General features: G+C 49.4%; 1 protein-coding gene across 1 annotated transcript in view; it reads right to left on the reverse strand.

Moving 5' to 3' along the window:
- TDRD7 (tudor domain containing 7) overlaps positions 1 to 24,546 on the reverse strand; it is a 58,485-nt gene extending 33,939 nt beyond the window's left edge. The window contains exons 1-6 of the mRNA XM_014959230.1: positions 22,474 to 24,546; positions 21,020 to 21,232; positions 12,565 to 12,706; positions 10,911 to 11,124; positions 2,060 to 2,145; positions 733 to 950 (exon numbers count right to left, since the gene is read on the reverse strand). Of these exons, the coding sequence (XP_014814716.1) occupies positions 733 to 950; positions 2,060 to 2,145; positions 10,911 to 11,124; positions 12,565 to 12,706; positions 21,020 to 21,232; positions 22,474 to 22,563 (963 nt within the window). The 5' untranslated portion in view covers positions 22,564 to 24,546. The remainder of the gene's footprint in view (positions 1 to 732; positions 951 to 2,059; positions 2,146 to 10,910; positions 11,125 to 12,564; positions 12,707 to 21,019; positions 21,233 to 22,473) is intronic.
- Positions 24,547 to 24,774: the final 228 nt, after the last annotated feature.

Raw genomic sequence — 24,774 nt, forward strand, 5'->3', positions numbered from 1 at the left:
CTGCTTTCTGGGGGGCTTCCCGAAAGAGCAGGATCCACGCTGGGATTAAGCTGTCGCTCTGAGCTGTGACACTTCACAGCTACACTGCCATGGACACAGCACACCACCTCCACTTCCATTCAATCAAGGCTGACTTCAAACCCATCCCGCTGACCGGCAGAGGATTACCACCACAATGGCAGTTCCAGCAGACTTAGCGCAGCCACAATGAGGGAACAGCAAACACTTTCTCACCAACATCAGCTGATGGGCCAGGGCGGATGAAAACAACACAGAAAGAGAAATGATGGGGCAGCATTTGGGTAAGCCACCCGGATTAGAGAGGCTCAAAGAGGGATGAAAACCAGCATGTACTGCTAACCCAGCAAAACTGCAGCTCCAGCCCTCATCTCCGTTCACCCAAACACAGTTAGGGAACACAAACAAACTGTTAGACCCACTGTTACTTTAAGCTTCCAACTTGCAAGCAGATGGGCCTTGCAAGGGCCCAATCGTGGGATACCCCCTTAACAGCAACACAACAACAGCACGGCAGTGAGGTAAACCTGACCCACATGGTCTGGGAAACATTGCAGTATTCTTTTTTCTTTTGTTTTTTCTTTTGTCTTTGTTCCTCACTGCTACAGATCATGAAAGAAAATGCAGGACTACATAAAATAACATTTGGCAAATGAACACTCAGAAATCTGTAGGTTATTGACATCTTCCACAAAAGCTACATTCAATACTTACTGTGCACACATGAGGCCAGTTCTCAAGCTGACGGAGCACTGCTGTGCTCAGCTCTTCCCAGTACATCTCCCGGTAGATCTGTGGCATCTTTGACACCCAGACACCACTGCTGCACTTGCTCAGAATCTCCATAATGCGACTTTGAACTTCATTGATATGACGAGCAGGAGGGCCAGAGGCAGCAGTATGTGTCTCTGCAACGGAAGTATTCAAGTTATCTGTTAAACAAAAATACAGCCTTGAAGTAAACATAGCCTTATCAGCATAGAGAAAGATAGATGATTACTTGCCTACTTAAAAACTAAACACGGGAGCTGCCAGCATGACACCAACTCTAAAACATCCAGCATGTCTGTTTCAGTCACTTTCTATTGGAAAGAGCCATGAAAACCTCAGACATTTAGTAATTGACCTGAAGCTGAATTTTTGAATCACTGTAGTTATTTTCATGAGAAGTTGCTAAACGTTTCTTCTGAAGAGATCCTGGAAGAGGTTACAGAACCCTCAGCCACACTGCTGCTGAGAGGTTGCACTAAGGCAGTGTCCCAAGAGGGACACAAGATAGTTTCTTTACAAGTACAAACACAACAACAAAGATACAGCAAAACACCCAAGGATGTTCTTCTAAACAGAGGTACAAAACAGACCAATGATTTGCCTGTCATTCTAAGATACGTCCTGAGGAAAAGTCTGAAACTAGCACCCAGACTTTCTGTGCTACTGCATCCAAGGAAGCTCTCCAGCTGAGCAGGGAAAGGGACAGCAGATGTCCAGCTACTTTGGACAGTTTCATATATTATGTGTAGGAGCAAGGCAGGCATTATCCCAGCTGGAGGTTCACAACACTAGCTTGCCTGCTCCCCCATCTCTACTCCTCTCCTCTCTTTAGAGGGGTGTATTGGCTACTAGACCCAAAGCTTCACAGATCAGCCTGACAGGTCTCAAAGAAAGCAACCATCATTTGACAAGCCCATCAACTGCACAACTGCTGCTTGCTCCTGAAAGTCAGGATTTCACTCTCCTATACCAGATCCCTACCCTGGCAGTGAAGTTAAGCATTCTCCTACTGTTTCCAAGCTACTCACAATAGTTTTGTTATTGGCTTTGACACTTACTACACAAGGATTCTCCTAGAAGACAGAAGGGCGGATAAGGAAAAACACACATATCCCCAGCACCATGAAAGAGTGAGAAGGTTCACTCACAAAACTTTGCTTCTCATGCAAACCTATCTTCATTCAAAAAAAGTACTAAGATGGATTTTTCTTAAGATGACACACATCTAACATGAGTAGTTGACAAAAATTTTCTTCATGGGCAAGCATACCATTTGAATCTGTGGAAGAGCTTCTGGACAGGTGAACCTGCAACTCCTTTTGAAACCGTGGTGGTACAGATAGTCTCTTCTCAGATCTAAAATTGAAAAGAAAATAGATTTAAGTGATTCTCCTGGCTCTGAATAGCTTTACACTTGCTTAAAAGACCTATACATAAGGTAAAATTTCTGTCACATACTTATAGCAGGTGCCATGCACAAGATCAGCACTCAGAACATCCTGGCTTGGAAAACAAGCTCACCAGCCGTACCACGACAGATGAACAGGTGGTTTCTATTTTTTTCTTATTATTCTGATTATTGTGGAAAACAAAACACACAGTAAAAAGACATTAGCAAAAGGAAAGCATCTAGGCCTAATAACACAATTGATGGTCTTATATTTGATATGTACAGCCCCATTATTTGGACTTTTATCTGGATGGCATCACAGTCTTGCTGTTGAACAGGATTGTGCTCACCACCTTGGTAGCCACATCAGAGACTCCTAAAAGTATGTGGCTTCAGAAGTTTGGGGAAAACCTAAAACTATACAAGAACTCAAGGTATTTTGTGGACACCATTGCTAAGCTGTTTAAAAGATTCCTCTCTGAAGTGCTCTCCCACAGAAAGGACACAAATGTCATGCTTGCAGGTGTTCTTCTGAGGTACCTAAGAGAATAGAGTTTATGCTGGGAGCACATGTAGCACAATTAACTCCTGACAATGAAGAGGCCACAGCAGCGTGTAGCTCAGTAAGACTGTTTTGGAACAACCAAATCTGGAATAATTACATACGCTGCAAGAAAAAGGGAACAAGATTTGGAGAAAAGAATTTGAAGACCAGGACCAAGTGCCTCTCCCAAAGACAGGTAGAATCAATCACAGAATCCTAGAATACAGGGTTGGAGGGGACCTCAAGGATCACCTAGGCCAAACTTTCTTGGCAAAAGGCTATCACCCTGTCTAGCTGAATCGTAAAAATATCCAACATTGGGGAATCCACCATTTCCCTGGGGAGATTATTCTGATGGCTGATTGTTCTCATTGAAAAAAATCTTCCACCTGTGTCCAACTGCGATCTCCCCGGGAGTAACCTGTACCTGTTACCCTTCATCTTTTCCATGTGATTCCTTGTAAAAAGGGTCTCCATCTTCTGTGTAGAAACCCCTTAAACACTGGAACATGCTGATAAGGTCTCCCCCTAAGCCTTCTTTGCTCAAGGCTCAACAAACCCAATTCTTTCAGCCTTTCCTCACAGCACAGGCTGCCTTTGATCATCTTGGTTGCCCTTCTCTAGACCCTCTCTGCCTGTCCACATCCTTTTTGCCTAGTGGGGACCAAAACTGAACACAGTATTCCAAGTGTGGCCCGACAAGCACTGAGCCGAATGGGATAATGACTTCTTTATCTCTGCTGCTAATGTTCCGATTGATGCAATCCAGCATTCTGTTGGCTTGCTTTGCCACTGCAACACCGTTTGCTCATATTGAGCTGGTGGCCTAGATCCCTTTCCACAGAGATGCTTTCCCAGCCAGGCAGATCTCAGTCTGTGCTGCACTCATTGAGCTTTCCAGCTTCAAGGATCTCTGCAGTTAGCCTTAGAAGCAAGGTCTCTTCCACCTTCTGTGGGTTTGCAATTCCAAAGCAACATGCTGGTGACATGAATCATAGAATTGTCTAGGTTGGAAGGGACATTTAAGATCATCTAGTCCAACCACCAACCTAACTCTGCTAAAAAAAAAAAGCCATCACTAAACCATATCACTAAGCACTATGTCAACCCATCTTTTGAACACCTCCAGGGATGGTGCTTCAACCACTTCCCTGGGCAGCCCATTCTGATGCTTAATAACCCTTTTGGTGTAAAAATTTTTCCCAATATCCAATCTGCACTCCCCTGGTGCAGCTTGATGCCATTTCCTCTTGTCCTATCGCTTGTGACTTGGGAGAAGAGATCGACCCCCGCTTCTCTACAACCTCCTTTCAGGTAGTTTTAGAGAGCGATAAGGTCTCCTGTCAGTCTCCTTTTCTCCAGGCTGAACAACCTCAGCTCCCTCAGCCTCTCCTCATAAGACTTATTCTCCAGAGTCTCACCACCTTCGTTGCCCTCCTTTGGACCCGCTCCAGCACCTCAATGTCTTTTTTGTGGTAAGGGGCCCAAAACTGGACACAGTACTTGACATGGGGCTGCACCAGTGCCGAGTACAGGGGACAATCACCTTCCAAGTCCTACTCGCCACGCTGTTCCTGATACAGGCCAGGATGCTGTTGGCATTCTTGGCCACCTGCACACTCTGCTGGCTCATGTTCAGCTGGAAGTCAACCAGGACCCCCAGGTCCTTTTCTGCCAGGCAGCTCTCCAGCCACTCTTCCCCCAGCCTGTAGCACTGCATGGGGTTGTTGCGACCCAAGTGCAGGACCCAACCCTTGGCCTTGTTGAACCTCATCCCACTGGCCTCGGCCCATTGATCCAGCCTGTACAGATCCCTCTGCAAAGCCTTTCAACCTTCAAGCAGGTTGACACTTCCACCTAACTTGGTGTCATCTGCAAACTGACTGTGGGTGCACTCAATCCCTTCATCCAGATCATTGATAAAGATGTTAAAGAGAATCGGCCCCAGTATCGAGCCCTGGGAGACACCACTTGTGACCGGCCACCAACTGGTTTTAACTCCATTTGCCACCACTCTCTGGGCCTGGCCCTCCAGTCAGTTTTTAACCCAGCAGAGAGTACTCCCATCCAAGCCATGAACAGCCAGTTTCTCCAGGAGGATACTGTGGGAGACTGTATCAAAGGCCTTACGAAAGTCCAATATCCACAGCCTTTCCCTCATCCACCATGCGGGTCACTTTGTCATAGAAGGAGATCAGGTTTGTCAAGCACAACCTGCCTTTCATGAATCCATGCTGGCTGGGCCTGAATCTGGGCATCCTTCATGAGCTGCATAATGGTGCTCAGGATGATCTATTCCCTGACCTTCCCAGGCACCGAGGTCAGACTGACAGGCCTGTAGTTCCCTGGATGATCCTTCAATCCCTTCTTGAGGATGGGCATCACATTTGCTAGACGCCAGTCAGCTGGGACCTCCCCAGTTTGCCAGGACTGCTGGTAAATGATGGAAAGTGGCTCAGTGAGCACTTCCACCAGCTCCCTCAGTACCCTTGGGTGGATCCCATCTGGCCCCATAGACTCGTATCCAGGTATTGGAGCAGGTCCCTCACCACCTCCCTTCGGATTACGGGGGCTTCATTCTGCTCCCCGCCCCTATCTGCTGGCTCAGGGGTCTGGGTACTCAGGGAGCAACCAACTCTACTACCGAAGACTGAGACAAAGAAGGCATTAAGTACCTCAGCCTTCTCCTCATCCTTGTTCACAATGTTACCTCCCACATCTGATAGAGGATGGAGATTCTCCCAAATTGTCCTCTTGTTACTAATACATTTATAGAAATTCTTTCTATTAACATCCAAGGCCAAGTTAAGTTCTAGTTGGGCTTTGGCCGTTCTAATCGTTTCCCTACATAACCTGACAACACCTTTGTAATCTTCCTGAGTGGCCTGCCCCTTTTTCCAAGGGCCACAAACTCTCCATTTTTCCCCTGAGTTGTGACCATATCACTTTTTTCAGCCAGGCCAGTCTTTCCCCCAATGGCTCGCTTCACAGCATGCAGGGATGGCCCGCTCCTGTGCCTTTAAGATTTCTTCTTTGAAAAAGGTCCAGCCTTCCTTGACTCTTTTGCCCTTCAGAGCTGCTTCCCAAGGGACTCTGTCGAGCAGGCTCTTGAAAAGACCAAAGTCTGCCCTCTGGAAATCCATGGTGGCAGTCCTGCTGGCTCCCCTCCTTGCTCCCCTTAGAATCGGGAACTCTATCAGTTCATGGTCACTGTGCTCAAGACGGCCTCCAACCATCACATCCCTCACAAGTCCTTCTCTATCTAAAAGCAGAAGATCCAGCAGTTTTCCCTCCCTAGTTGGCTCCCTCACCAGCTGTGTCAGGAAGTTATCCCCGATACACTCCAGGAACCTCCTAGACTGTTCCCTCTCAGCCATATTTTGTGCCCAGCTGATATCTGGTATGTTGAAGTCTCCCACTAGGACAAGGGCAAGCGATCTTGAGACCTCTCCCAGTTGCTTATAGAGTATTTCATCTATCTTTACATTCTGACTGGGTGGTCTATAACAGACTCCCACCATGATATCAGCCTTGCTGGCCCTCCCCCTGATTTTTACCCATAGGCACTCAACCCTACTGTTACCCTCAATTATCTCTTGACATTCGTAACCCTCCCTAACACGCAGGGCCACCCCTCCTCCTCTCCTCCCTCACCTGTTCCTTCAGAAGAGTTTCTTGCCATCCATCACAGCACTCCAGTCATGCAAGCCATCCCACCACGTTTTCATGATGGCGACTACATCATAGCTTTCCCACTGTTCAGTGGCTTCCAGCTCCTCCTGTTTGTTGCCCATGCTGCATGCATTAGTGTAAAAGCACTTCAGCTGCACAGCCGGTCCCACCACCTTTTTGCTGTAGGAAGGCCTAACTTCTACCTGACTATTCCCAGGCACAGCCATAGTTTCTAACCCATCAATGATGCCTGCGTCTTTGCTGACGGATTCCCCCCTTCCCCCTTCAAACTTAAAGACCGTTTGATGAGCCCTGCCAACTCCTGCACAAAGACCCTCTTCCCCTTTTCAGACGGGTGTACCCCATCTGTCTCCAGAAGGCCTGGTGCCATGCAAACCTTCCTATGCTCAAAAAAACCAAAGTTGTGTCTTTGACACCAGGCTCGGAGACAGTTACTGATCTGCTGGCTCTTCTTGTTACTTTCCTCCTCCTTCCCTGCAACTGGGATGACAAAGAAGAACACTACCTGTGCTCCTGACCCCTTGACCAGTTATTCCAAGGCCCAGTAATCTCTTTTGATCACCCTTGGATCTCTCCTTAACAGCTGGTCTCTGCCTGCCTGAAAAATGAGTAAAGGGGCTTACCAGGGAGGGGACTTTTCTCTTTATGTCTTTAACCTGGGCCTCAGGGAGGCAGTAGAGTTCCCTGAGAAGTGGGTCAGGTCTGCATATCGAGCCTTCTGCTCCCTTTAGAATGGAGTTGCCTACAACAATAATCACTCTTTTTTTCTGAACTGAGGATGTTTTGATGCTGGGTTTAGTCTGACTTAACTCTGGTGACACCTCCGTAGACATTGAATTATACTCCTCATTGTGATTGGGTTGCCTTTGCAGAGCCTCATACCTGTTTTTTTAAGGGTACCTGGGGAGGTGGGGGAGTTACTGGGGAGAAACACCTACTTTGTTGGGCAGGAACTTCTTCCCACAGCCCCCCTAATCCTCTAAGTTACCTTGTTCAGCCTGGCACAGAGAGGACAGGGAGTCCTCTATAGCAGGGGCTCTGTCTGCCTGCTTGGTTTCTATTCTGGGAGACAGGGTACAACTCTGGCAGTCTCCCTCTCACATTTCCTAATTTTCCTCAACTTACTTACCTCCTCTCTGAGCTCAATCAGTAAGTGGAGGAGCTCTTATACCTGGGCACATCTCCCACAGGCGTGCCCACCAATGACTCTGTCCCTGGAAGTTGCTGGGTACCAGCCTGGGCTTGCTTCTCCCAGCTTCGAAAGGCCTCAAAAAACAAGCCCCTTGCCGGCTCTCCTGGCTGCAATTCCCTTGCCCAGTGCAGACTTACCTGCACTGGAGCTGGTCTGTCTGGCGAGAGTCTTGAACTTACTGAATGACTGCTGCTATAAAGACAGCCTCTCAGACCCTGCAACAGTACCTGCAAGAAGGCCCGGAAGGGCAGCAGGAAGCAACATAGCACAACTGCAGCTACCTTCAGCATCTCTCCCTTGTCATTTGGGTGTGACAGAATGGGGAGGAGAAACAGGAGAAACCTTTCCACCCATGCCTATGCAGCAGCAAGACCCAGAAGCTATGGGCATGAAAATTTCTCAGCAAAACACCAGCAGCCACAAGGGAACTGCCATTTGCACCCTCGCTGTGGGACTTCACTACATTATGCTGGGTGGAACACCAAGACTAGTCAGCACTCAGATAAAGCGTGTCACTGGGAGGACATCCTGCCAATGCAAGTAACACAGATCTGCCACAGCAGGACAGATACTCAACAGAAGGGGAAATCAAAGACCCTTAAGTGCAACCCTGAAGGCACAGATGTGCTTTCCTACAGCTTTGATACATGGAGGGGCAGGAGGGCAGGGTGGATGTCGGAAAAAAAACCCAGAGAAACTGCACGTGGACAACACCTCAAAGTAGGAAATGAGGTAGGGACATGCTCTGTCACCTTCAGAGCTTCCCTCAGCCAACCTGTGCTGTGAATGCCCAGCCACTCTCACAGGCAAGTGCTGGCGCTGCTGCTGAACAGTGCCCTTGAGTCTGTGCCAACCACCTACAAGGCTGGTGCAAGCCCAGGATTACTGGGGATGCTGCTCACACCTCTGCTCATCTGCACACTCTTCTGAGGTCAGGACCTCCTGGCTCAAAGTGGCTTTCCCTCCTGCAATTCCCAAAGCACAAGCAACTGCAGGAGCTCTGTGGGCACAAAACAGCCCCAACAGCAAGGACATGAGCCACAGATCTTGTCACTCCTGCTTCAAACTGGCAAAGCTGAAACAAATCCAGTCACATGGGCCACTACATAACCTCTCTCTAGTATGTTTCCAAGCTAACAAGACAGCATTTGGACCACTTGTAATAGCACAAGATGTTTTCTCCTCTAGGTACCTGGGCTAAAGCACACTTCGCCTGTAGCTTCCTCTACTAAATACAACAGGAACAGACATCAGAAACAAAAGCAGAAGAACACTGTTACCTGAAAGTAGCTCAGGGAAAACCTGACAGAGAAGAAGAAGATGACAAGACAAGATGGAGCACACTCCATTAGAAAAGCAAGAATAGGACTGATATCTACCTAATTTTCTTTCAAGCATAACAAAGCTTCAAGTACCACAAAACACCTTCTGGCCGTCCAGCAACTAACCTGGAGAGAAATTTAAGTGCTCTTTTTGCTCTGCCTGCCCCGGGACAAATCATCTCTGCCTTTTATGGAAGCAACACTTCAAAAAAAATCAAACTCCTCTGCAAACACAGGAAAGGGAAGGCTTGTGCACATCTGCTCCCAGAACAACCTGTCACAGCAAGATGGCTTGGCCCTTCACTCTTCTCCTGCAGCAGCCTCCTCAACAAAACACAGCACAGAGCTGCCGACACCTTTCCCCACTGCAGATCCACTCAGCTTGCTCAGCAGCAGAACAGGGGTTAGCTCAGTCCACACTCACGTCATTAGGACCTGTGGTGCAGACAGAGAGACCCATCTCAAGTCTCCCTGCTCCGGTCAGGGCCCCAGCCTCGCTCCCCTCAGTGCTGCATGCAGCACTTCTCTCCTCCCTGGCCTCTACCTCCAAACCCTCCAATCCTCACATGGGCAATGCCAGCTCCTCCAGCTTCCTGAATGCTCCTGCCACTGCTCTTCTCTCACCCACCCCAGCTCCACAGCCTCTGCCTCCTGCCCCCAGCACCACCCACCTCTTCCCTCCTCCAAATTCCTGCCCGGCCACGCTGCTGCTACAGCCACAGCCCAACTGCCCACGGACACAAAGAGCCTCTCCTGCCCCTGAGAGGAGCCCTGCCCCACTGCAAAACCCCAACAGATCCACCTAGCAGCCCCAAGGCTGCCTCCCCCACCCCAAGCCACCTGACCACCCCACCAGCATGCCAGGAAACCTCCCAAAAAGCACCAAGAGCACAGCGCTGCCATGGCCAAGGGGGCTTTGCAGAGCAGCAGGAAGGTTATGAGGCAGCGCTATCAGCCATCAGTAAACGCTGTGCCCTCAGGCACAGAAGCTGAAGCGGCTGCTGCTCTCCCGAGGCCTCTGAGCCCACCCTCATGTCCCACTCTGGCACCCAGACCCCTGACGCACACGGGACTCAGGCAGGCCTGCTTTCTGGGGGGCTTCCCGAAAGAGCAGGATCCACGCTGGGATTAAGCTGTCGCTCTGAGCTGTGACACTTCACAGCTACACTGCCATGGACACAGCACACCACCTCCACTTCCATTCAATCAAGGCTGACTTCAAACCCATCCCGCTGACCGGCAGAGGATTACCACCACAATGGCAGTTCCAGCAGACTTAGCGCAGCCACAATGAGGGAACAGCAAACACTTTCTCACCAACATCAGCTGATGGGCCAGGGCGGATGAAAACAACACAGAAAGAGAAATGATGGGGCAGCATTTGGGTAAGCCACCCGGATTAGAGAGGCTCAAAGAGGGATGAAAACCAGCATGTACTGCTAACCCAGCAAAACTGCAGCTCCAGCCCTCATCTCCATTCATCCAAACACAGTTGGGCAGCTGCTGGGTCTGGGTCTGCGTACTATTAGAAGGACCACAAATGCTAACGCTGCAATGGAGAAACCAGGCAAGAGTTAAAGAGCAGCCACGAGCAGACAACCAGGACTCTGAACACAGGTATCGCCTGTCAACTGCATACAAACCTCCTTCTGTTCTCTATCATGCTGGCCGTAACAGCTCCTTTCTAGGCCTGGGTAACAGCGACATACCCACACACCCTTTGTGTAATGCCTTTGGCCACATTTCTCTCCAGAAGACATGGCAGCAGGCCAAAAACACAGGCTAGCTACGGCAGCATCCAAAAAGACAAAGGGTCACCCGTGTCCCTCGGGGGTAACAATCCAGATTCAAACTTCACCTTCTGCAAAGGTGGAAGCATGGATACCCACCTCCCAAAATGCACTGTTGGCAAGGCAGCACACAAGCGCCCAAGACATTTCATCTCACCTTGCTCACACACACACGTGTACACACACTGACCTGTTTACCACAGTGACGTGCCTCTGCATGGGAATTTCTTTAGATGATCCACTCCCAGTGGCTGGAGGCATGGCAGATCGGGCACTCTCCATACTGGGTTTCACCACTCCACATGCTACTCCTCTGCCTCGTGGCGGGCGAGGAACAGGCCTCTTGGTGCCTTCTTCTGGCATGCTCAAAGACCTGGGCTGTCGCAAAGTTCCTTTGGGCTTTCCTAAAGAGTTTGCAAACATAGCTGTTAGTAGTGCTTTCTTCCACCCAATACAAACAGACTTCAAGCACAGCACATAATTCCCTTTAGGAAGCCCACACTTTTCCAAAAGACAGTTAAGAGGGATGCTCTCAGCCACAGTCACAGATCTCTGCTATAGCAGCATAGCGCGCACCCAAAGACTCACAAACCACAATCTCCACGGCCAACGCTGCAGGAGGGAAACAGACAGGAGACCCATCTCCCCTTACACTCTGGGAAAAGCCATGCACCTGTGAAGTGCCACAAGTCATGTCTCAGGAGGAACCCATGCTCAGGCTGCTCTTTATCACCCAACGGTGGCAGCAGCAGCTCCCAAAGCTGTAGCACATGCAGCCTTACTCCACCTCCTCAGACACCTCCTACATCGCCTCCCAAGGTGTTTCTTCTTCTCTACCCTGGCTTGCAAGCACCCTCCTCCTGAACTCCCACCACACAGCAGACGTTACCAAATAACACCTGCAGAGGAACATGCCACACTGGCATAAACAAGCTCTTCATCACCTCACTATTCACTTGCTGGCTGCACCCCACCAATTTGGGTAGGCTCAAACGCTTCCAAGGGGTATTGCCATGCAGTATATGAACAAACATGCCTTTACAATCATTGTCATTTAACTGGGATATGAGTCACCAGTGCAGCTTCCCAACTAGAGGCTGGACTTTGGCATGGTCACAGAGGGAGAAGTAGCAAACCCTTCATTACAGACAAAACCAGAGGAATACAAACAAACTGTGAGACCCACTGTTGCTCCAATCTGCCACCTTGCAAGCAGATGGGCCTTGCTGGGACCTGATCCTGGGATACCCCCTGACAGCAACACAACAACAGCATGGCAGTGAGGGAAACCAGACCCAGAGGTTCTGGAAAAACACGGATGCAGCAGCTTACGTAAAAGGCACAGAGGTACAAAGAGCAGCCCCCAGGGCATCAGCAATGTCATGGCACCAGGGAACTTGCAGCAGCAACAGGAGCTGCTAAAACAGCAACAGATGATGTTGCAGGGGCTCCTTCTCCCTGCAAGAGCATGGCTCATCCCTGCCACTCCACAATGGGCCAAGCTCGGCCTCAAAAAGCAAGAAGGCCACATTTCTCACCCACATGTCAACAACATTCCTCTCAGAAGCATGGGCAGGCGGAAGTGAAGCCAAGTGTTCTCCGAGAACTTCCTTTTTCAAGACCATTCACATCCCATGTACATGCTCAAGAAGGGCTTCCTCACTCACCATGGCCTGCAAGCACAGGCACCCTTGTCAACAACACTCCCTGCTCCCAGAGACTCCTTCACAAGGACAACACAACTTGTGGTCATTAGTAACACACCCTCATGGCCAAGACTTCTGCTCCAGCAGCTGCACATTTCTTTCACAAAGGCAGGCCCTCCGCAGCTGCCTGGGGCTTACCTGCTAAGGTGACTGGAGATGTGTTCTTCAACCTCATCTGGCAGTTCACTTGCCGTCCCATTTTCCTCTTGGAACTCCTCTGCCGTGCCACCAGTTGAGCAATTGGCGCTGTGTCGCTGCAAGCAACAGCATGGCAAATGACCTTGTTGGAGTAGGAAAGGGACAGGGAAGAAAATGGTCAGTGAAGCTCAAGCTCATCCTCAGCCTGCAGAAGGACTTGCAACCATTTTTATGTCTGCTGGGTCATGCAGGCCTGCAGGCAGTTCAGCAAAGTCTTCAGTGGCAGACACAGACCTTGGAGATCTCCCTATCCTTTTGCAGTGCCTCTCAGAAATCAGCAAACCAGATAGTCAGAGCCCCTCCATCACCTTCCCACGGTAGGTAGGGCCCACCAGGGAACAGCCTGGTTTCTCATTCCCATCCTACAGGCTTTGCTTCATAGCACTGGGAAGCCACGGGCTTCCAGCCTGCCCGTGCTCCTGCCAAGGTTTGCCAAGGGCTCCAGAACCACTCTGACCCTGCTGAGCTGGGCTGTCTTTGCTCCACTTACCAAAGAAACAGCATGGGCATCCTGGCTGTACAATTCCCCTGCAAGCACTGGGTTGGTTGGCCCTTAACAACAGCCAAGCCTTGGGCAAGCCCACAGCCACCTCCCTGGTCTCCATAACAGCCTTTTGCCTCATCCTCCCCTTGCTGTGTCTCAGCAATGCTGCCACAGGGCAACCCTTGCATGGATGCAGGAACCCTGCTTCAGCAAGGCCCCAGACCACATGCCTAGCATACACCTTGCCTCACAGGGGAGATGCAAACACTAATTTTTGGGTCATTCAACTGCTAACAGCCTAAAAAGGCAGCTGGACAAGTACTCCTCCAGGGCTTCATAAGGACACAGACAGCCACCCAGGAAGTCCTGGGGAGTCTGTGGTCTCAGGGGCCTTCTCCACAGGTCTCAGCCATGCGCTGTGGTGGTGGTACAGGCTGAAAAAGGGGCCTCCTCCCCTGCACACCCATCATCTGCACCAGGTTGGCTCAACACGCAGCCATTGGAGGGAGGTCCTCTCCTGAGGGATAGCTCTCCCACCCAAGGAGCTCCTGCTAGAAACCAGGCAACATACCCACTGCGCAGTCAACACCTATGCAAAGAGCATAGCAGCAGCCTCACTACTGCAGTGGTTAAAAGCAAGGAATCATAGAAAAATTGAGGCTGGAAGACATCTCTATAGACCATCTCATATAGCATCTCTGCTCAGAGCACCATCAACTAGACCTAGCTGCTCAGAATATTATCCAGTCTAGGGTGGAATATCTCCAAGGACATCGACTTCTTAACCACTCCATACAGCCTGTTCCAGTGGTTAGCCACCCTCCCTGTAAAAAAGTGGTTTTCTTAAATGTTTAAATGGAATTACCTGTGTTTCACTTTGCTCCTGTTGACTCTTGTCTGTTCACTGGATACCACTGAGAACTGGCAATGGAGTCTGGCTCCATGTTTTTTTGCTCCCTCCAACAGGTATTAATACACATTTATACGATCTCCCTGAGCTTTCACTTCTCAGAAATCATAAAATGTCAGGTTGGAAAGGACTGCAAGGATCATCTGGTCCAACCTTTCTTGGCAGAAAAACAGCCTAGACAAGGTGGCCCAGCACCCTGCCCAGCTGAATCTTAAGTGTCCAATGCTGGGGAATCCACCATTTCCCTGGGGAGATTATTCTGATGGCTGATTGTTCTCATTGAAAAAAATGTTCTGCTTGTGCTCTCCAGTCTCCCCTGGAGTAATTTGTACTTGTTACCCTTCATCTTTTCCATGTGATTCCTTGTAAAAAGGGTCTCCATCTTCTGTGTAGAAACCCCTTAAACACTGGAACATGCTGATAAGGTCTCCCCCTAAGCCTTCTTTGCTCAAGGCTCAACAAACCCAATTCTTTCAGCCTTTCCTCACAGCACAGGCTGCCTTTGATCATCTTGGTTGCCCTTCTCTAGACCCTCTCTGCCTGTCCACATCCTTTTTGCCTAGTGGGGACCAAAACTGAACACAGTATTCCAAGTGTGGCCTGACAAGCACTGAGCCAAATGGGATAATGACTTCTTTATCTCTGCTGCTAATGTTCCGATTGATGCAATCCAGCATTCTGTTGGCTTGCTTTGCCACTGCAACACCGTTTGCTCATATTCAGCTGGTGGTCCATCAGGAGCCCCTTTCCACAGAGATGCTCCCCAGCCAGGTAGATCCCTGTGCTGCACTCCTGCATTATGATTTTCCAGGTGCAGGGCCTTTGTGGCCGTGTGCCAACCTTACACTTGTCCTTGTTGAACATCATAAGCTTCTTGTTAGCCCACTTTTCCAGCCTATCCACGTCTTCCTACAGGAACATTCCCCCCTTCCAAAGTGTATGTTTCCCCAATAAGTGTGGTTTCATCACCAAACTTTGTCAGGGTACAGCCGATCCCATCATTCAGATCACTTATGAAGACAGTAAACAGTCTTGGGCCCTGTATTTATCCCTCGGGGATGCCACTTGTCATAGGTTGCCAGTTTGAAAAGGAGCTATTTACGTCTTCCTACAGGAACATTCCCCCCTTCCAAAGTGTATGTTTCCCCAATAAGTGTGGTTTCATCACCAAACTTTGTCAGGGTACAGCCGATCCCATCATTCAGATCACTTATGAAGACAGTAAACAGTCTTGGGCCCTGTATTTATCCCTCGGGGATGCCACTTGTCATAGGTTGCCAGTTTGAAAAGGAGCTATTTACCATCACTCTCTGGGTGCACTCTGACAGCCAGTTCTTACACCACCACACAGGCCACTTGTCTATACTGCCACACACCAGTTTCTCTATCAGGAGACTGTGGGGAACCACTATATCAAAAGCCTTGTGGAGATATTCAGGTAGACAGCATCCACCACTTGCCCCATATCAACCAAGTAGGTTACTTTGTCATAGAAGGCCATCAGGTTTGTTGCCTTTGGTGAACCCATGCTGTTTTTTCCCAATCATGTGCTTTGTCTGACTTGTGATAGCCCCCAGTAGGATTAGTTCCATAACTTTCCCAGAGACAGGTGTAAGTGATGGGTCTATAATTTCCTGGATCCTTCTTTAAACCCTTCCTGTAGATGGGGCAGAATGAACAGCCTGAGCTCTCTGAGCACTCTATCAGAGACATTCCAGTCCCTTCATCATCTTCACAGCCATTTACTGAACTTGCATCAGTGTGTCCAGGTCTCCCTTGTTCTGAGGAGCATAGGACTGGCCACAGGTTCTCAGATGTGGTCTTATTAGAGTTGAGTAGAAGAGAATAACCACTTCTGTTGGTGGGCTGACAACACTCTTCCTAATTCAACCCAGTATGCTATTGGTCTCTTTTGCTGCAATGGAACATTGCTGTTCAGTGTGAACTTCATGTCCACCCTCATCCCCAGGAATTTCTCTGCCAAGCTACTTGCCAGCTGGTCTGCAATCAGACTGTACAAGTGCATGGGGTATTCTTCCCCAGGTGTAGGACTCGGCAGTTCCCTGCATTGAACTTCATCGGCTTCCTGTTCTTCTATTTCTCTAGCTTGTTGAGGTCCCTTTGAATGGCAGCACACTCATCTGCTTTATCAGTCCCTCTTACCATCTACAGACTTGCTGAGGATGATCTCTGTCCCATCATCTAGGCTATTCATGAATATGTTAGACAGCATTTCCCCAGCATCAATCCCTGGTGCACATCACTGGTGACCAGCCTCCCAATGGGTCTTATGACACTTACAGCAGAGACTGTCGAAAGCCTTACTAAAATTCAGATAAATGACACCTGATGCTCTTCCCTCACCCACTCAACCAGTCTCATTTTGGCAGGGCATCAGTTTGGCCACATAAAATTTTCACTTCATAAATCCAGACTTGCTCCCATTTGCCTTCTTGTCTTTCACATGTCTGGAACAGCTTTTCAGGATTAGCTGCCTGATCATCTTCCCAGAGATCGAGGTCAGGCCGATCAGCCTGTGGTTCCTCAGATCTTCCTTCCCACTCTTCCTGAACATGCGGGGATACTTGCTTTCTTCCTGTCCTCAGGAACCTTCTGCAAACCATCATGACCCTTCAAAGATAATTGAGTAGTCTTGCAACAACATCAGCCAGCTCCCTCAGCATCCATGGATGTACCGCATGAGACCCATGGACTTTTGCATGTCCAATTTTTCTAAATGTTCCCTAGCCTAACCCACCCTTACTGAGGGTAAGTCTTCCTTGTCCTGCACTTTCCCACTGGTCTCAGGAGCCTTGGGATTGCTCATGGCTGGTCTTACCACTGAAGACCAAGGCAAAGAAGGTAATCTGCGCCTCAGCTTCTCCACGTCCTTTAAGACCATGTCACCATTCGCATTCCGCAGCAGACCCACACTCTCCCTAGTCATCCTTTTGCTGATGATGTAGCTGGAGAAACCTTTCTTGTTGCCCTTCATGTCCCTTGCCAGACTCAGCTCCACATGGGCTTCAGCTTCCCTAAGCCCATCCTTGCACATTTGGATAGTGTCTCTATATTCCTTCCACCTCACCCAGTTCTGCTTCGGCCTCTTGTGTGCATGCTTTTAACAGTTAACTTAAATCAGAAGTTTCTTTTTTTTTTCATCCATGCAGTGCTCCTGCCACTTTTGCCTTTTTTTTTTTTAATGATTGTTGGGAAGGTTTATTCTTGAAATTGGAGGAAGCAATCCTTGAAAATCCACTACCTCTTCTGGATCATTTTTCTCTCCAGGACTGTATCCTATTGAAGTCCAATCCAAGCAGGTTCTGGAACAGGACAAAGTCTGCTATCCTGAAGTCCTTGCTTGTTGATACGGCTGTTTGCTTTTATTCCCCTCCTTTCAGGCTCCCAAACACCACCATCTTGTGGTCACTGCAGCCAGTGCTGTTCCCAGCCTTTACATTCCCAACCAGTTCTTCCTTGTTTGTAAGAATCAGGTCCAGCAAAGCATGTCCCCTCATCAGCTCACCATTTCTGTCAGCAAGTTGTCACTAGCACACCCCAGAAACCTCCTGGATTGCTCATGCTTGGCTGTCTTATCCTTCCAGCAGGTATGGCAGTGGCTCAAGTCCTCCATGAGAACCAGAGCCTGCAAATGTGAGGCTTCTTGCAGTTGTTGGACAAAGGCATCATGTGCTTCATCTACCACTTCTTCCCAGTCAGGGTGTTTGTAACCATGATGCCGCCCACACCCTGGTCTGTCCACTACCTGTAAGCTCTTGCTGGCTTATCACCTGTCTCAAGGCAGAACTCCCAGCATCCTCACTGCTCTCACACTGGAGGGGCTCACAGAAACTCCCCTTTCCCGCTGTTCCAGCTCATCATTCCTCAGCAGCCTGTGTCCATCCACAGCGGCATGTCAGTTGTGCGAGCTGTCACAACAGCTCTTCACGACCGCAACAAGATTGCAGCACTGAACAGCACACGGACCTCCAGTTTATCCTGGTTGTGCCCCTTGCTGTGGGCAGTGTACAGGCACTTGAGAGAGAAGCCCAGCTGTGCCCATTTCCAGAGAAATGTAGGAGAGCTTTCCTCATACTCTTGGCTAACAGGCATTTCCCTCTTCACATGCGAATGCACGTGGGATGGGTCACCTTCAGCCCTGCTCTGTTCTCAAGGTCTCAACATAAAAGATTTTTTTTGGTCATAACACAGTTTATCATAGGTTCATAAATGCACATTTTCACATTTTTGTTCCATTTTAGGTTTTTCCTGTCACTATTGTCGTAAGTTATATTCAGCATTTTCTTCCTTTGTTTTCACCTCATAGGCACTTTAAGTTTAGCATAAATGATGGTTTAAGTTAGAATGAATTCAGATGCAAAGAGAGATGGGATGCACGAATCCACTTGCAGCAGAGCAAAACAGCTTTCAAATTCCTCTTTTTGGGGGAGCAATTATTCGAGCAGAAGTCAAGGTTTCCTCAAAGGAAGGTGCAACCATACACTGCTGGTAAGACAACGTGAAGCAAAGCAGAGTTCCTTGAAATGACACAACCACCTGTTTCACGTGGATGGTATTTCAATTTGAGTCCCCTTGCAGTGTTTTCTACAAACAGAATTTAATCATTCTGTATGGAAGCTGGAGGACATACCTATCATGTGAGGGAAAAATTATCAGCATTCATCTTTCCTATATTCAAGAAGGTTAAACTAGTGTTCATTAGTAAGAGGAATGAGGTACAATTTATATCATTGCCTTCCCAACTCAACCATTTGATTCAGCATCAGCTACCCAGGCAATATTCATCTCACAAAAATTCTTTGATTCAAGGAGCATCTAACATGTAGCACTCTGAGATCAAATTGTATTAGTCACTACCCACTTTACCAGAATGTTTGTTGAATGTATTTTTTGTGGTATGTCTTGGACAGCTACCCTAGCAGTATGGAAAGCCTTTTTAGGACTACCTAGCCTGCAGCCAGGATCATCAGCTGCTGGCAGATCTTTATGTGTGCGATTGTGTCTTGCTGTCCTATCCCACTGTCCCCAAAGGGATTAAAGAAAGAGGCAAGGGTCTTGGCAGCCTTTTTGGAGGTCAGTGTACTCCCAGAGCCAGGAAGACAGACTCGTTGACTACCATGCTTTTGCAGCAGGCTTCTGTGGTCTCAGCTTATAATGGAATTCAAACATTATGGAGAGAGATGAACAAAGAGCGAAGTGCTATACTGAGGACTACCCATGTCCTCTATCAGGAAAACATGCAGAAGCAGTCCTAGGTAGTTACCAGCCCATGCCAGTACGTTTGCCACACTCTGCTCAATGTCTGCCCAGGGGACACTCAGGACAGCAACAACAGGAGAGTCATAAAACGGCAACGTAGGCCCAGTTTTTCCATCTGTCCTGCCTCTGAGGTGTTCACAGGGTGCTTCCTCTCCATTGCTTCCATCGTGCAGAGTATAGTCAGCACTCCTAAACCGAAGCAAGTCCTGCTCAACTACCTCAAGACTCCTGTTTAGTATCTTTGTGCTTTTCCCCATCCGAAAACCATGTTTCATTCCCTCCTTACAGCTGTCACAGAGAAGGCACCGCCTCTATTGCTATCCAAGAGTCCACAAGGCTCTCAGCATACATCGTATTAGAGGATAAGCAAGGCTCTCAAGGGAATGGGAGGATACCAGATTACACCCTGAAAGCACCTAGTTAGAAACAGATGGCTATCTGCCAGAGCCACCATGAGGAAGCGTTAAATTGCAGCATTACAAATGTTCCAGAGGTGCCTGCATTCATGTTACTGATGTAATGCAGTCAGCACAGGCTGCATTACCTGCTGCAAAAGGACAAACTCTGACAGTTGTAAAAATGCAGCAAGGGAACCTCTGGTTTAAAAACAGCCACTTTTCCATACATCAGCACAAAACCTAGGACACCTCTCATCACCTCTTTCACAGCTAACCAGGAAGAACTAGTTTTGAGTTCCCAGCCATTGGGATCCAGCTCAGCCAACAGAGGAGCTCAGCTCTGCTGTCTCTCCAGACCTGCTGTGACAGCCACGCATGGTGCCCAACATCTGCTAGCTTTCTGCTCTCCCACACGCTCAATAGTGTTCAGGAACCCAGATACTGTTCCAACAAGGGAGATGCTTCAAGCTCTCCACTCAAACAGATCACCTACAAGTCATGCAGCTACACCAACCATCAAGTGAATGCCTTCAAAATGTGAATGACTCAAAAGCAGGAATGCCACATTATTTCACAAGGAGACTTGTGGTCCTAGTAAGCTGATTCCAAGCTGGCAGCCACCAGGAGACACATGCTAGTGCAGCAAAGCCAAGGAATAAGGGAAGATGCTCCCACCACACTAATATTCTCTGCTGAGCACCGCTCCATCTCCTTGCTCCTTGCACACTTACTAAGCTGAGGAGTTGCAACTCTTGCATCAAGGCACCTCACCTGCATGGGTCCTTCCTCACCTTGGCAAGTCTTCGCAGTCTTGTGGCACTGCAACTTAGGACAAACTAGAGTGCCAAGTCTAAAGCAAGCACTGTCAGGCTTATAAGTAACAGTACACACAATAGTTTCGCTGTATGAAAAAGATGACATTAAACCCCACCCTGAAGAGATGATCAGGGGACACACACACACGAGTTAACCTTCTGTAAGGTCCCAGGACAACCCACCAATATCCTCCCCCAGAGTTAGAAATGCTGAGACAGAGACCAGAGCTCTACAGTCACAGAAACATTCTAGCCAGAACTCCTGTTTCTGGGAAAATACTCTGCAACCTTCCACCTTTTGCAAACACAACTTCCCAGTCCGCATGCAGATGCAGGAAAATAAGGGCCCTTAGTTTATGCCACAGCTTCCACTTCTCCTCACATTAGCACACCACAGCATGCTACAGTACTTTTCTCAGAAATCCATGGCACAGGCAGAGGCAGTGTTATGAATCACGCACAAATTCACAAACACAAAAGCCATTTCTGAACTGTAACTGATTCTTACCTCTCCCATTTTGTTCCCTTCCATTCTGACCACTCCTGGGATGCTCTCCAAGTAGCTTTGCAGTGTGCCATGTCCTAGGTTCCTGAAGGGAATCCAGTCACCAGTCAGAGATTTGTATTCACCCTGAAGCTCTGACAGAGGTACTCCATTTTTAAAGGCATGAAGAACAGCTCGCACTGTGTTTGCAATAAGTTCAGGGTCCTGCATCTTCACCTATAGCCCCTCCACCCCAAAAGAAAAAAAGAAAAAGCATTCTTACATACACAAGGTGAAAATATTAACTTTTACTATTCAACCTCCCTCCCCAATCAAGCAAGGATTCAGTGGCTCTTTGGAGACCTTCATACTTCTGGGTACACTTGTAGGTTCTGCCAGTCAAGCAGAAAGAAATACACAGGGCATGACACTGTGCATGGGATGGCCCTGCCAGCCAATCACCACACACCATGTGGCCAGAAGAGGGGCAGGGATGCAAGGAAACTGGCCCAGGTCACTTCCTGCAGGGCCAGGACTTCCACCCGCTGCCCCACACCTTGGTGACCAGTGCCCCTTCCTCTCCTGGCCCATGGCAACACTGGTAGCTCACTCATGGACACTGCGCCCTCACACGAACCCACATCCCCACACCAATGCGACACGTGTCAGCTCCTCCATGGAAAACACATGCACCCAGGCCATGCTACGTCTTACCCACAGGTGCACAATGCCTCGAATCCACAGACGTCTCTTCAGAGAGAAAACTCCACAGAAGAGAAACCCTCTCCCTGCCAGCCAGGGGCTGCCCGCAGCAGAAGCAACACAGAGCCAGCACCAACACCACCCTGTCTCATCACCAGGTGGCCGCCCTGTCCGGAGAAACACGTGCCCACCACTGGGGCACTGGTAAAAGTGTGAGCAGGCTGCTGCTTCATCTCCAACAGCTCCTTCGCTGCTGGAGTGCTGGTGGAACACTTCAGTAGACCTACTGGCCAGCAAGAGATCCCACCTGGGAAGGCTGGGCAGCGCAGGAGGTGGTTTCAAAGAGGGTGGCCAGAGCTACCTAGAGCCCTCCCACCCCCTCAGCTCACAAGTGAGCACACACTCAGGGCTTCTCCAGAGCCAGACAGACACACTCACAAAACACAGCAGAGCCCCAGGCACAAGTGCTGCCGGGCAGGCCGCCTTCTCCCAGACCCTCACTCCACACAGGGACAGTCTCAACAGAGAAACCTCCCCGCCACCACCATGGACCAAAGCCGGATGGAGCTCTCGCACAACTCAGGACCTACCCTGCTCTCAAAGCCTGGGCTGCATGCAGGGACAAGGCCTAACACAGAACAGCTCATGTCCTTCAAACACCTCAGCTTCATCAGAAGGTCACCCCACTCTCCTCAAGCCCCTCATCAAGCTCATGATACAAGAGGACAGTCCCTCACCTCCACACACACAAAGACAACCAATTGCCATTCATGTACCTGCACGGTGATTGCTCCAAACGCAGCAGCACCAGCCCACCACGGGAAGTTGGTCTGTGCAGTTCTCAGCAGAAGCAGCCCCTTGCCCATCACCAATTCCCTCTTTTAGGGGAAATCACCCTGGGCAACATAACAAGTCCAAAAGGAGGAGAAACCCCAACCCTCACCACACTGCAGATGCCATGACACACCTTTCCCTCAACACACGGACACCAACACTGTCTCTATCTTCCTGCACTCAAGTCCATGACGGCCCAATCCAGGTGCTGGGCAAGGAGGCACAGCGTTAAGTCCTATTCTTCACCCCTCCTTGAATGGTTTTCCTTTATGCACGCACAGCACTTGACTAACCTGACCGTGTCTCTCTCTGTGTACACGTGTATTCACACACAGCTACACCCACACACCTACACTTAATTCAGACACACCTGTATATACAGGCGTTTACACAAGCACGGTTCCTTACCCCAGCAGCTCCTGCCCGTGCCAGTACAGTGCGTTTCACTGACGGATCCTGGAACAGCCTCTACCACAGCTGCCTTCACAGCATCCCTGCTCAGCTACGGGGCACGGCGGTTCTGCGCCCAGGAGGAGGAGCACACGCTGCACACACGCGCTTGCACACCTCCAGATGGCAATGGGCGGCAGCCACCCAGGGCATTTAGATCCTTCCCTCATCCTTTCAGAGGCTTAGCAGGTGGTGAACAGAGCTTCACTGAATGCCCCTCAAAGAGCGAGAGGTGGTGGTGGCCACCCGTCAGAAGAAGAGACCCAGGGAGCTTGTTATCTCCTCTGCATCCACTCAGTGTCATGGTGACATCATGTGTTGGACAAATGCAAAAGTCTTTACTTGGTATTAAAGTTTCAATCGTATAAAAAAAACCAAAAACAACTCCCAAACACTGAAGTGCATCAGAACCGCAGTTTTGTCTGCAACTGTGTCCAAGTCACATACTCCAAAGAGGTATGGAAAAGTCAATGAGAAGCATTTGGGGGGACTTTTTCTCTAGTCTCTCTTTGAAATAATTGCCCAAATTGTTATTTCACTAATATGGCTCTTGAAAGTCCTCTTACTTGAACTACCTGAATTTAACTTAGTGCTCAGAAAAAATTAATGCAATATTCACTACAGCCTGGCAGAGTGACAATGAATATAATCTCAAAATAACCTAGGAAGTCAGTTTCAAAAGTTGATTCAACAGAGGAAACTTCAATAAAAAAAGAAAGGGGATGATAAGGTGGGGCGACAACATCAAATGACTGTCAGATTGTTCTGTGGTAGAGAAATACTAAAGAACTGAGTTCAATCAGAACTAGTGAACAGGATACATAAAATATATTCTCCTAAATTATTTTGTGGGGACCAGCCATGAGGACATATAGTTAAACGAAATTGACAGGTACAAAGGTACAAGGGTTAAATTGAATGCAGTTTTCAACTTACACCTGAATGACAATCCTACAGCCAGCAGTAACACAGAAGACTTGCAAGGCAGTAATGAGAACAGCAACAGACGGACACATTAGCAGGCAGCTACACGGCTCAGCGTGGCGCCTGAAGCCTTTTTAAAATTGTTTTTGTGGTCAGCTGCTGTAAGGTCAGGTCATTCAACAGTTACAACATTCACCCGGCGGCGCACTGCACCCAGACGGGAGGACAATTCCTTGGAAACAGCCCCAGGAGCCTCCACCTCTAAGCCAGGACGCACCACTCAAACCAGCCTTCTCCGGCAGCAGAGCACAAAACTTTTTCCCACTACGCTTAACGCAGATTACCGGCCCCCAGCTGCAGAACGGCCTCCGTGCTGCAGACTGTTCCTCAGCCTAACAAGAAAAGAAGGAAGTGAGGGCAGTTTTCCTGCTCAGAACAACTCCCTCACAGCCATACTTTCGGAAGGCTACAAAACACAACCCTGCGGAACGCAAGCCTCCTCGGAAGGCACAAAGTAGTCGCTGACCCGCTGAAGTCGGGACACTTTCGCTGTCACCACGGGACCACCGAGGAGCAGCAGCCTCTCGCTGACAGCCCCAGCCTTAGCCCCCCACACTGCCTCTCCCCCCCAGCCCGGCAGGGTTATGCCCGGCGGGGCTCCGCTGTTTCCTTACCACCACCTCAACCCAGGGGGCTTTCCCACACCAGCCGAAGCCGCTTCCCCCTGTCGCCGCCGGTGACGGGGCCGGGCCGGGCCGAGCGCTGCGTGTGAGGGGACGGCGCGGCACCGCCGCCCGTTCCCCTCGCGCCGAGTCAGCGCCCGCGCGGCCCCACCCCGCGCCCCTCTCTCCCTCCCTCTCTACCGCCGC

Source organism: Calidris pugnax, unplaced genomic scaffold, assembly GCF_001431845.1.
Source record: "Calidris pugnax isolate Ruff unplaced genomic scaffold, ASM143184v1 scaffold404, whole genome shotgun sequence".
NCBI lineage: Eukaryota > Metazoa > Chordata > Aves > Charadriiformes > Scolopacidae > Calidris > Calidris pugnax.